This window comes from Rhinopithecus roxellana, chromosome 12 (assembly GCF_007565055.1).
Source record: "Rhinopithecus roxellana isolate Shanxi Qingling chromosome 12, ASM756505v1, whole genome shotgun sequence".
Taxonomy (NCBI): domain Eukaryota; kingdom Metazoa; phylum Chordata; class Mammalia; order Primates; family Cercopithecidae; genus Rhinopithecus; species Rhinopithecus roxellana.
The window spans coordinates 107641645-107654858 of NC_044560.1; the positions used below are offsets into that span (position 1 = coordinate 107641645).

At 51.5% G+C, this 13214-nt stretch overlaps 1 protein-coding gene across 1 annotated transcript in view; it reads left to right on the top strand.

Annotated features, from left to right (window-relative positions):
- The window catches only part of BICRA (BRD4 interacting chromatin remodeling complex associated protein), a 100853-nt gene extending 97405 nt beyond the window's left edge, over window positions 1-3448 (top strand). The window contains exon 15 of the mRNA XM_030942775.1: window positions 1493-3448. Within this exon, the coding sequence (XP_030798635.1) occupies window positions 1493-2583 (1091 nt within the window). The 3' untranslated portion in view covers window positions 2584-3448. The remainder of the gene's footprint in view (window positions 1-1492) is intronic.
- The last annotated feature ends 9766 nt before the right edge of the window (window positions 3449-13214 follow it).

The following is a 13214-nucleotide window of genomic DNA, read 5'->3' on the forward strand; positions in this document are numbered from 1 at the left end:
CTCTGAGAGTGAGCGCCTCCTTAAGTGTTGCACCTTAGGCGGCTCGCTGGCCTCACTCTAGTCTCCTGTCTGCAGGAAACGGTACAGGCAGATCCCAGCTGCCAGAGTTTTTAGAATATTCCCTTAGCCCTCACCTGCATTCCAACTCCAGAGCTTCCCTTGAAAAAACATGGTCAAAAAACATGGTCCCTGCTTTCTGCTGCCAGGCCCAGGCTTTTCACCTGGAGCTCTGGACCTTAATTTTGAAAACGTAGTCATTGGCACTTAAATGGGTGCAAAGGGGTGGCCATAGTGAAGGAGGGGCTGGGAGCGAGTCTGAAGTCTCTAGGGTAGGAGAGGAAGGATAGTTCGGTGGTTAGGGGTTCGATGCTGGAGTCTTGGTTCAAACCCTGGCTCTGCCACTTACTGACTGTGTGACCTTGGGCAAGTTACTTACCTTCTCTGTGTCTCCGTGTTCTCATTTTGTAAAGTGGGGGTTTTGATGATCAGTTTACAGTCCCTTATCTGATACCACTGGGGCCCGATATGTTCTGGAATCTTTGCTTTTAGAAAGGCGATGAGCTACCTAGATGCTATCTTCTGATTTACCCCCAGTGGGTTTGGGGAAGCACTCTGTGATCAAACACACTTCTGGAGTGAAATCGATGGGTATCCAGAGTAGTTGGGATAAATCAAGACCATAAATAACCTCATGCAGCCGGGTGCGGTGGCTCACACCTGTAATCCCAGCACTTTGGGAGGCTGAGGCTGATGGATCACCTGAGGTCAGGAGTTCGAGACCAGCCTGCGCAACGTGGTGAAACCTTGTCTCTACTAAAAATACAAAAATTAGCTGGGCGTGGTGTCTGGCACCTATAATCCCAGCTACTTGGGAGAGGCAGGAGAATCACTTGAACCCAGGAGGTGGAGGTTGCAGTGAGCTGAGATCATGCTACTGCACTGCGGCCTGGGCCACAGAATGAGACTCTGTCTCAAACAACAACAACAACAAAAACACCTCATGTCATTTCAGACCAGATTTTGAAATTAGATACTTCTTAACCCCATTTTTTAAAAGTTATATATATAATTAGAGCAACGCTGTCCAATAGAACTTTTATATTTTATTTATTTATTTGTTTGTAGAGACAGGGGTCTCACTACTGTGCCCAGGAAGGTCTCAAACTCCTGGGCTCAAGCGATCCCCCTGCATTGGCCTCCCAAAATGCTGGGATTACAGGCGTGAGCCTTGCTGTATATTCTCTTCATTCCCTTAAGTCTGAATGAGCCCCAGGTGGTTCGTGGCTGCTGTGCCAGACACAGTGGTTTAGAGTTGGGGGAATTTGGGCCTTGCTGAAGAGGGTCTCACCCAGCCTGTCCTGAGGATTGGAGGGTCCAGGGTGCGGTCTGGTGCCTGGCAGGTGGTAGGTGCTTACCGCACACAGCTCCTCCCAGCTTGGTCGCGGGGGGCCTTGACCTAACCCCGTGGGTTTTCTTTGCCCCCATTCTGCAGATGAGTACGTGTCTTCTTCCCGCTCGCTCGGCCTCCCCGTCGCAGCCTCTTCTGAGGGTCATCGGCTCCCCGGCCACGGCACCCTGTCGTCTTCAGCTCCCGGGACCTCCGCCCAGCCCCCTCCACACCTGCCCACCAAGCTTGTGATCCGGCACGGCGGGGCAGGCGGCTCCCCTTCGGTCACCTGGGCCCGGGCGTCGTCCTCCCTGTCCTCCTCCTCCTCCTCCTCCTCCTCTGCCGCCTCCTCCTTGGACGCCGACGAGGATGGCCCCATGCCCTCCCGCAACCGCCCGCCTATCAAGACGTACGAGGCCCGGAGCCGCATTGGGCTCAAGCTTAAGATCAAGCAGGAAGCCGGTCTCAGCAAAGTCGTGCACAACACGGCCCTGGACCCTGTGCACCAGCCCCCGCCTCCCCCCGCCGCCCTCAAGGTGGCGGAGCCCCCGCCACGGCCGCCGCCGCCACCGCCGCCCACGGGCCAGATGAATGGCACGGTGGACCACCCGCCGCCTGCCGCCCCCGAGCGCAAGCCCCTGGGCACCACCCCGCACTGCCCGCGCCTGCCACTGCGCAAGACCTACCGCGAGAACGTGGGGGGCCCTGGCGCGCCAGAGGGGACGCCCGCGGGCAGGGCACGGGGAGGCAGCCCAGCGCCGCTGCCCGCCAAAGTGGACGAGGCCACCAGCGGGCTCATCCGCGAGCTGGCGGCCGTGGAGGATGAGTTGTACCAGCGTATGCTGAAGGGCGCCCCGCCAGAGCCCGCAGCCAGCGCCGCCCAAGGCACTGGGGACCCCGACTGGGAGGCGCCCGCACTGCCCCCTGCCAAGCGGCGCAAGTCAGAGTCGCCCGATGTGGACCAGGCCAGCTTCTCCAGCGACAGCCCGCAGGATGACACGCTCACCGAGCACCTGCAGAGCGCCATCGACAGTATCCTGAACCTGCAGCAGGCCCCCGGCCGGACGCCCGCGCCCCCGTACGCCCACGCTGCCCCGGCCGGCACGCCCGCCTCCCCGCCGCCCCTGCACAGGCCCGAGGCCTACCCGCCCTCCAGTCACAACGGCGGCCTCGGCGCCAGGACGTTGACCAGATAACACCGGGCCGCCTCCCCTTCCCTGTCCCCACCTCCCGCAGACGCCAGCCGGGTGTCCGCCCTCAGCCTCCTGGGGACTCGAGCCGGGGATCCCCTGACGGTTTTTCTTGCCTAAGTTATTTGAGTCACAAAGGCCTCCTTCCCTGCTGCCTGCTTCAGCTGGGTTGCTGGGGGGGTGGGCGTGGATTTAGGGGAGGGGGCTGTGATGTAAGACGCCTCCCCTGCCAAAGGAGGGGCAAAGTGGTGTGTCAGTTCCTGTTTCTTCCCGCTTCCTGGCACACTCTGCTCCTCTGTCCAGGGGACACGCGCGTGTGTTTGCCAGGGATGGGGCCACCAGGTTGATGCCAACGCTCCGGGTGCCTGTCTTGTCCATGTGGCTTCTCAGATGGTGGAGGGTGCTGGGAGCTGGCAGGGTCCTTCTAGACAGTCTCAGCCTCTTCCCACCGCCCCCAACAGGCTGTCAAACAAAACCAGAGAGGGGTGGGGGAGCCAGCTTCCCAGCGCGCTGTGCCCGCAGGCACCTGTGTGACATCCAACATCCACACGTCCAGCTCCGTGACCCGTGTCTGTGTGTGTGCGCAAGTGAGTGAGAGATTTCAAACGCCCTCACCCCTCGACTTTGAAATCTGAGCAAAACAAGAAACTAGGGTCTTCCTCTCCCCTGACCCCCTCCCCAGCTAGTCTTCCCTCTGTTCTTCCTGCCTCCAGCCGCCCGCGCCAGATTTTGAAATCTCGGAGACAAAACTAGTACTGTAAGATAAATTTTTTTGTACTGTATTTATTGTGTATAACGATTTTTTTAAAGGAGAATTCTGTACATTTAGAACTCTTGTAAATTAAAAACCGATCCTTTTTTTAAAACTGTACTCATGCCGCCTTGGCCCATTGCTTTCGGGTGTTTGAGAATGGGGGAGTGTTTGGATCTGGGGTTGTGAGGCCTTCTTCCCCGTGCATTTGTGGAGCACCTGCTGAGTACCAGGCCCCGTTCTAGACTCAGGGGGTTCAACGTGAACAAGGCAGACAAAAGTCCCTGCTAAGCCGGTAAGCTGACTTGTTAGTGGGGAAGGCAGGTGGTAAACAGCTAAGCCAGATCCAGCCAATTCTTACTTCTGTTAAGGTGCTATGATCTCTGCATATACTCGGAGAATTAGTGAATACTGAGCCATTTCCCCCAGGGAGACAGGATTAGGTTTCTAAGGGCCTCTGATCGCCACATTTTGGTCAATACATTAGTTTACGTGTATTGCTGTTTAAAAACACTTCTTAATGTATTTTTGAGATGGGCTCACTCTGTTACCCAGGCTGGAGTGCAGTGGCACGATCGTGGCTCACTGCAGCCTTGACCTCCCAGGCTCAAGTGATCCTCCCACCTCAGCCTCCCAAGTAGCTAAGATTATAGGCGCACCACCATGCCTAGCTAATTTTTTTCATTTTTTGTAGTGATGGGATCTCACTATGTTGCCCAGGCTGGTCTGGAACTCCACGGCTTGAGTGATCCTCTGGCCTTGGCCTCTCAAAGTGCTGGGAATACAGACGTGAGCTACCATGCCCAGCCCTAAAGATGCCTTTTTTCATTTATATTGTTGATTCATTCACATCGGAGTCATGCCAACAGCACTATAACTGGAACCTGGAGGAAGCTTATGTCACAAATGTATTTTATCTTTTCTCCAAAGGCACATCACAGCTTCTTGCACTTTAAGGTCACTAGATTGCACTTCAGCTCTATGCATGTGGCCATTTTGAACAATGAGTCACCAACAGAAAGCACAAAAATGTGAAAAGTGTGGGACTAGATACACCAAAAAAAGGACGCGTGTTTATGGCACGAGAGCCAAAACAGAGGGCAGAATGTCGCCTTATTCAACCTCAGCTGGGAACGTGTGTTGGGCAACTTGATATTTTGCAGCCCTGTGTGTGTTGAGATTCTTGACTTGGGGGTTACAAAGAAGTTTTGATGAGCAGATAAATGTACAAATATGATATTTGCAAATAGCGAGGGTCCACTGTAAATGTGTATAGTGTCAGATGCCCATATAAAGAAAAATCAGGCTGGGCACGGTGGCTCACACCTGTAACCCTGGCACTTTGGGAGGCCAAGTCGAGCAGGTTGCCTGAGGTCAGGAGTTCAAGACCAGCCTGGCCAACATAGTGAAACCCTGTCTCTACTAAAAAAAAAAAAAAAAAAAAAAAAAAAAAAAAAGTACAAAAATTAGCTGGCATGGTGGTATGTGCCTGTAGTCCCAGCTACTTGGGAGGCTGAGGCAGGAAAATCGCCTGAACCCAGGAAGGCTGAGGCAAGAGAATCACCTGAACCCAGGAGATGGAGGTTGCAGTGAGCCAAGATTGTGCCACTCCAGCCTGGGTGACAGAGTGAGACTCTATCCCCCGTCTCCCCCCGCCAAAAAAAAATAATAATAAAGAAAAAAAAATCATGCTAGGTGTACTAGTCCCCTCAAGTTGCTATAACAAAATGCCCCAAATAGGGCAGTTAAAACAGCAGATATTTATTCTCCAACAGCCCTAGAGGCTTGAAGTCTAAAAACAAGGTGGCAGCAAGGCCATGCTCCCTCCAGAGGTGCTAGGGGAGGATCCTTCCTTGCCTCTGCCAGTTTCTGGTGGTCCCAGGTGCTCCTTGGCTTGTGGCTGAATCAGTCCAGTCTCCGGCTGACTTCCCACTGTGTCTCTTCTCTTCTAAGAGCATCAGCCATATTGGATTTTTGCCCGTCCTACCAGTATGCCCTTGTCATAACTTAATCATATCTGCAAAGGCCCTGATCCTTTCTTATTTTCCTTCTAGCTTTTTCTTTTCTTTTCTTTTCTTTTCTTTTTCTTTTCTTTTTCTTTTCTTTCTTTCTTTCTTTTTTTTTTTTTTTTTTTTGAGACTGAAGTCTTGCTCTGTCGCCCAGGCTGGAGTGCAATGGCGTGATCTTGGCTCACTGCAACCTCCGCCTCCAGGGTTTAAGCAATTTTCCTGCCTCAGCCTCCCGAGTAGCTGGGACTACAGGCATGTGCCACCACGCCCTGCTAATTTTTGTATACTTAGTAGAGACAGGGCTTCACTGTGTTAGCCAGGATAGTCTCAATCTCCTGATCTCATGATCTGCCCACCTCAGCATCCCAAAGTGCTGGGATTACAGGCATGAGCCACCACGCCCAGCCCTTCTAGCTTTCTTCAGACCAGAGACCCTGATTCCAAATAAAATTACATTCACAGGCACTAGGGTTACGACATCAGCATATATTTTGAGAGGACACAATGACTCAATCTCTAATTCAGGGTAAGGAGGTGGGTGTCACAGGTGAGTAACAATGATCTGGGCCGGTGGTGTGGGGTAAGAGAATTTACCAAGACAGTTGTAGGTAAAGAAAGGCAGTTTTATGGGCTCACGCCTGTAATCCCAGCACTTTGGGAGGTGGGCAGATCACTTGATGTCAGGAGTTCAAGACCAGCCTGACTAACATAGTGAAACCCTGTCTCTACTAAAAATACAAACATTGGCCGGGCGCAGTGGCTCATGCCTGTAATCCCAGCATTTTGGGGGGCTGAGGTGGGCAAATGACATGAGGTCAGGAGCTTGAGACCAGCCTGGCCAACATGGCAAAACCCTGACTCCACTAAAAAACACAAAAATTAGCCAGGCATGGCGGCGGGCACCTGTAATCCCAGCTACTCAGGAGGCTGAGGCTGGCGAATCACTTGAACCCAGAAGGCAGAGGTTGCAGTGAGTTGAGATCGCGTCATTGCACTCCAGCCTGGGCGACAAGAGTGAAATTCCATCGAAAAAAATAATAACAAATAAAAATACAAAAATTAGCTGGGCCTGGTGGTGCACACCTGTAGTCTCAGCTACTTGGGAGCTGGGAGGATCACTTGAGCCCAGGAGACAGAGGTTGAGCCAAGATTGTACCACTGCACTCCAGCCTGGGCAACAGAGGGAGCCTTCATCTCAAAAAAAAAAAAAAAAAAAAAAAAAAAGGGCAGATTTATGACATAAAGTAGGAAAATACACTGCAAGTTTGCAATGGGCAGCACAGCCAGAGAGAAGCTGATTGCAAGGAAACAAAGGCTTGCTGGGGGTTGTATAGGATGGAGTTGGTTTTTTGGTCTGTTTTTTAGATGGAGTCTTGCTCTGTCACCCAGGCTGGAGTGCAATGGCATGATCTCAGCTCACTGCAACCTCCGCCTCTTGGGTTCAAGCGATTCTCCTGCCTCAGCCTCCTGAGTAGCTGGGATTACAGGCGCCCACCACCACGCTCAGCTAATTTTTGTATTTTTAGTAGGGACGGATTTTCACCATGTTGCCCAGGCTGATCTCGAACTCCTGACCTCAAGTGATCCGTCTGCCTCTGCCTCCCAAAGTGTTGGGATTACAGGCGTGAGCCACTGTGCCCGGCCTGTAGGATAGAGTTCATGCTGCATGCTGAAGAGGGCTTTGTGCAGTCCTGATAATGCCAGGGTTACAGTGAGCTCACTTGCAGGTGTCTGGTGATACTTGGGCGCAGGAAGATAGAGTTATTTGTACAGGAGGGCTATGTCCTGGACAGGAAAGAAAGGCAGACCTGTAACTTAGCTGCTTTATCTTTTTGCTTTCCTATGTTCTCAGCAGCCTGACTCTCCCTCATTAGGACTCTGCAAGTGGGTAAGGCAGCTGTCAGGCCCTAGTATGCCTGTGTGTGAACTAGAAAAGGGCACCCCTTACTCCTGGGTCCAGAATTTGAAGAGCAGAGCGTGAGCTGGGCTCCAGTCCCCTCTCACCCATCCAGTGAGTGCCTTGAGAAGTGAACAACCTGCCCAACTGCACATCAGGACCCTCAGGATCAGGTGGGAAGGGAAGGATTCTTTGAGGAGGTGATATTTGAGCAGAGACATGCAGGAAAAGAAGGAGGAAGCCACAGGAGATCTCTCAGGGAACAGCATCCAAGACAGAGGGAACCGCCAGTGCGAAGGCCCTGTGGCAGGAGTCTGCCTGGAGTGTCGGGGAACAGCGAAAAAGCCAGTGCGGCTGCAGCCCATGAGTTATGGGGAGCGGTCTGGAGGTGAGGTCGGAGAGGGAACAAAGCGCACCTCATCGTGCCGGACCGTATCCTCCAAGGGGATGATTTCGCTATTACTCTGAGTGAGACCGGAGCTTCAGGAAGGCCCTGAGCTGACTTAGGTTCACCAGCACCCTCTGGTGGCTGTTTGGGGGAATAGACGCGGGGCAAGGGCGGAAACCAAGTGCAGCGAGGAGGCGACTGCTGTGTGAGTCCAGGCGGGTGGTGGTGGCGGCTGGACTGGGGTGATGCAACCTGTTTCTCTGCAGGCCCCTGGAAGCGTTTTGTTTGCTTATTTCTTTCGTTGTTTTTAAGACACAGGGTCTCGGCCCAGCACTGTGGCTTGCTCCTGGAATCCCAGAACTTTGGGAGGCAGAGGCAGGTGGATCATCTAAGGTCAGAAGTTCGAGACCAGCCTGGCCAAAATGTCGAAATCCAGTCTTTACCAAAAAAGAAAAAAAAAAAAAAAAAAAGAAAGAAAAAGAAAAAAAAGAGAAAAGAAAAGAAAAATATTAGCTAGGTGTAGTGGTGTGGTCCCAGCTACTGGGGAGGCTGAGATGAGAGGATTGTTTAAGCCTGGGAGATGAAAGTTGCAATGAGCTGAGATTGCACCACTGCCTGCACTTCAGCCTGGGAGATAGAGCCAGACCTTGTCTTAAAGAGAGGGAGAGAGAGAGACAGAGAGACAAAGAGAGAGAGACAAGGTCTCACTGGGTCACCCAGGCTGGAGTGCAGTGGTGCGATCATAGCTCACTAAAGCCTCGAACTCCTGGGCTCAAAGGATCCTCCTGCCACAGCCTCCTGAGTAGGTGCATACCACCTCATCTGGATAATTTTTATTGTTTTATTTTTATTTTTTGTAGAGACAGGCGTCTCACTGGTCTATAGCAGTCCTCCCACATCAGCCTCCCAAAGTGGTGGGATTACAGGCGTGAGCCATGGCAGGGGGCCCCCTGGGGTTGTGTGTGGGTGGGAAGCTGATTTCTGGGGCCTCAGAGGGATGGACCATCCCTTTTCCTAGCTCTAGAACTACCCCCTCCACATGCAAACTAAAGCACTATAGGAAAACAGCTGTTTCTTTAAAAAAAAAAATTTTTTTTTTTAGAGGGAGTCTCACTGTGTTGCCCAGGCTGGAGTGCAGTGGCACGATCTTGGTCCACTGTAACCTCCTCCTCCTGGGTTCAAGCCATTCTTCTGCCTCAGCCTCCCAAGTAGCTGGAATTAACAGGTGTGCACCACCATACTCGGGTAATTTTTTTTGTATTTTTGGTACAGACAGGGTTTCACCATATTGCCCAGGCTGGTCTTGAACTCCTGGGCTCAAGAGATCCACCCTCCTCGGCCTCCCAAAGTGCTGGGATTACAGGTGTGAGCCACTGTGCCCGGCCTAAATGGCCATTTCTTAACATTCTTGGCTCACAAAACTCTCAGAGACTCTCCTGAAAGACCCCTCCTGATTACTCACAAGGACTCATCCACAATTTCCACGGGCTCCGGGACTCAGTTCCGGAAGGCTGACTGCCTGCAGGCAGAGCGGAAGAATAGCAGTGACTAACCTTTACTAAACAGGGAACCGTGTGGATCCTCACAGCAGCCCCAGCGTGGGAACTAATAGGCCCAGCTTGCAGGTGAGGAAACTGAGGCCCCAAAGATGTAGTACATGGCAGGCTGGGCTGTGGGCCAACCTGCATCAGTGCATTCACTAGAGAGAGCTGGCGGTGTATACAGTGAGTACAGTGAGCGATGAGTGTATACAGTCGCTGAAAATATCCACAACTGGACCGGGCTAGGATTACAGTGGCACATGTCTGTAATCCTAGCACTTTGGGAGGCCAAGGCGAGTGAATTGCCTGAGCTCAGGAGTTCGAGACCAGCCTGGGCAACACGGTGAAACCCCGTCTCTACTAAAAAAATGCAAAAAATTAGCCGGGCTTGCTGGTGGGCACCTGTGGTCCCAGCTACTGGGGAGGCTGAGGCATGAGAATCACTTGAACCCAGGAGGCGGAGGTTGCAGTGAGCTGAGATCTCACTGCTGCACTCCAGCCTGGGCAACAGAGGGAGACTCTGTTTCCAAAAAAAAAAAAAAAAAATCCACAACTGCCAACTAATGAACACATCAGTGATTCCTCTGGGTGGCGGGGACCCAGGTCGTGCTAGTGCCACTGCGCTTTGCTGGTCATATTTGTGGTTGACAGAAACTGAATTTCAGTGAAAACTCCAGATGTCTTCCCCCCATCTAAGCTCACAGATCTTCTGGAATGTTTTATCTTTGTTTGTTTTGTTTTGAGACAGTCTGTCTCTGTCACCCAGGCTGGAGTGCAATGGAACGATATCGGCTCACTGCAAGCTCTGCCTCCCGGGTTCACGCCGTTCTCCTGCCTCAGCCTCCCAAGTAGCTGGGACTACAGGTGCCCGCCACCACGCCCAGTTAATTTTTTGTAGTTTTAGTAGAGGAGGTTTCACCGTGTTAGCCAGGATGGTCTCAATCTCCTGACTGCATTATCTGCCCATCTCGGCCTCCCGAAGTGCTGGGATTACAGGCGTGAACCACCGCGCCCGGCCGATCCTCCGGAATGCTTTGCAACAGGTTGAGAAGTCCTGGGGTAGAAGCGAAACAAGACTCTCCCATCAGACAACTCTGGCTCAACTCCGAGTTCTTCCACACCTTGGCAGGCCAAACTCTACTTTTTTTGTTTGTTTGTTTGAGACAGGGTCTTGTTCTGTCACCCAGGCTGGAGTGCAGTGGTGCCATCACAGCTCACTGCAGCCTCAGCCTCCTAGGCTCCAGTGATCCTCCCACCTCAGCCTCCCGAGTAGCTGGGACCACAGGTGTGCACCACCACACTTGGCTAATTTTTAGATTTTTTTTATCTTGCAGAGATAGGGTCTCACCGTGTTGCTCAGGCTGGTCTTGAACTCCTAGCCTCAAGCAATCCCCTGCCCCAGCCTCCCGAAGTGCTCAGATTATAGGCATGAGCCACTGCACCCAGCTCTGAGACTCTACTTCCTTGTACCTCTACTTTCCCATCTGAGACATAGGAATAATAATAACAACAATAATAACAGCACTTGCCCTCCTGGGGGAAGGCAGATGATTTAGGTGATGCTTTTGGAACAGGGCCTGTCTCCTAGCAGTAGCAACAGTAACATAAGTCATCATTGAGCTCCAGACCTTTTATATATTATATATATAATAGTAATATTATAGTAATATGTTATTGGCTGGGCGTGGTGGTGCACGCCTATAATCCCAGCTACTCGGGAGGCTGAGGCATGAGAATCGCTTGAGCCCGGGAGGCAGAGGTTGCAGTGAGCCAATATAGCACCACTGCACTCCAGCCTGGGCAACAGAGTAAGAGTCTGTGTCCAGGCCGGGCACGGTGGCTCAAGCCTGTAATCCCAGCACTTTGGGAGGCCGAGGCGGGCGGATTACGAGGTCAGGAGATCGAGACCATCCTGGCTAACATGGTGAAACCCCGTCTCTACTAAAAATACAAAAAATTAGCCGGGTGTGGTGGTGGGCACCTGTAGTCCCAGCTACTCTGGAGGCTGAGGCAGGAGAATGGCGTGAACCCAGGAGGCGGAGCTTGTAGTGAGCTGAGATTGCGCCCCTGAACTCCAGCCTGGGCGACAGAGCGAGACTCCATCTAAAAAAACAAAAAAACAGGCCGGGCGCGGTGGCTCAAGCCTGTAATCCCAGCACTTTGGGAGGCCGAGACGGGCGGATCACGAGGTCAGGAGATCGAGACCATCCTGGCTAACACGGTGAAACCCCGTCTCTACTAAAAATACAAAAACTAGCCGGGCGAAGTGGCGGGCGCCTGTAGTCCCAGCTACTCGGGAGGCTGAGGCAGGAGAATGGCGTAAACTCGGGAGGCGGAGCTTGCAGTGAGCTGAGATCTGGCCACTGCACTCCAGTCCGGGCGACAGAGCGAGACTCCGCCTCAAAAAAAAAAAAAAAAAAAAAAAAAAAAAAAAAAAACAAAAAAACAAAAAAAAAAAGAGTCTGTGTCCAAAAAGAAAAAAAAGAGAAAATAAATAATATGTTATAATTATATAATAATAATATAATATATATAATATCACTTTTATTGAGATATAATTCAGAAGCTATGCAATTCACCCATTTAAAGCATACAATTCTGTTGGGCACAGTGGCTCATGCCTATAATCCCAGCACTTTGGAAAGCTGAGGTGGATAAATCACTTGACGTCAGAAGTTCGAGACCAGCCTGGCCAACATGGTGAAACCACGTGTCTACCAAAAATACAAAAATTAGCCGAGTATGGTGGCGGGCACCTGTAATCCCAGCTACTTGGGAGGTTGAGACAGGAGAATAGTTTGAACCCAGGAGGTGGAGGTGGCAGTTAGCCGAGATCATGCCACTGCACTCCAGCTTGGGTGATAGAGTAAGACTATCTCAAAAACAAAAGAAAACAAAAAACCCCAAAACTCCTGTTTCTTGGAGATATTATGAGGGTTTGATGAGCTAATACATGCATGCAAAGAGCTCAGAGTGGTACCTGCACGTAGGAATGGCTTAGTCAACATTAGGGATTGTTTCTACAAATGTTTACTAAGCCCCTGCAGTGAGTTGGGCATTGTGCAAAGCCCTCATGGGGCTCATGTTCTCAGGGCGAAGACAGTCCCTTAGGCAGAGAAATGTGGACTATGCAGAGTGGTTGGAAGGGCTTTGGAGAAAAATAGGGCAGTGATAAGAGGTAGAGAGTGGGTTCTACCTTAGGCAGGGTGATCCTGGAGGGCTTCTCTGAGGAGGTGACATTTGAGCAGGGACCTGAAGGAGGGGAGAGAGTGAGGCATTCAGATCCCTATGGGGAAAGTACTCCACGGAGAGGGGTCAGCAAGTGCAAAGGCCGTGAATCTGGAGGGTTGTGGGTGTGTCTGAGGAACGGTGAGGAGGCCACGGTGGCTGGAGTCGCCTGATGAAAGGGGACAGGGGAGATGTAGGTGGACCATGCTAGGTTTTGTGGGCCTTTGTGGGGACTTTGGCTTTTACTCTGAGAGAGAGGAGAGCCAGGGAGGGTTGTTAGCCAAGAAGTTTCATGAGCCCCCTTAAGTTTTAAAAGTAATACTATTTTTATTTATTTATTTATTGGAGATGGAGTCTCACTCTGTCGCCCAGGCTAGAATGCAGTGGTGTGATCTCGGCTCACCGCAACCTCTGCCTCCTGGGTTCCAGTGATTCTCCTGCCTCAGCCTCCCAAGTAGCTAGGACTACAGGCACGTGCCACGGCACCCAGCTATTTTTTGTATTTTATTTATCTATCTATCTATTTATTTATTTATTTATTTATTTATTTATTTATTTATTTATTTATTGAGACGGAGTCTTGCTCTGTCAACTAGGCTGGAGTGCAGTGGCACAATCTCCGCTCACTGTAAACTCCACCTCCCCTGTGTTTAAGTGATTCTCCTGCCTCAGCCTCCCAAGTAGCTGGGACTACAGGCACCCGCCACCATACCCAGCTAATTTTTTGTATTTTTAGTAGAGACGGGGTTTCACCGTGTTAGCCAGGATGGTCTTGATCTCCTGACCTCATAATCTGCCGGCCTCAGCCTCCCATGTATTTTTA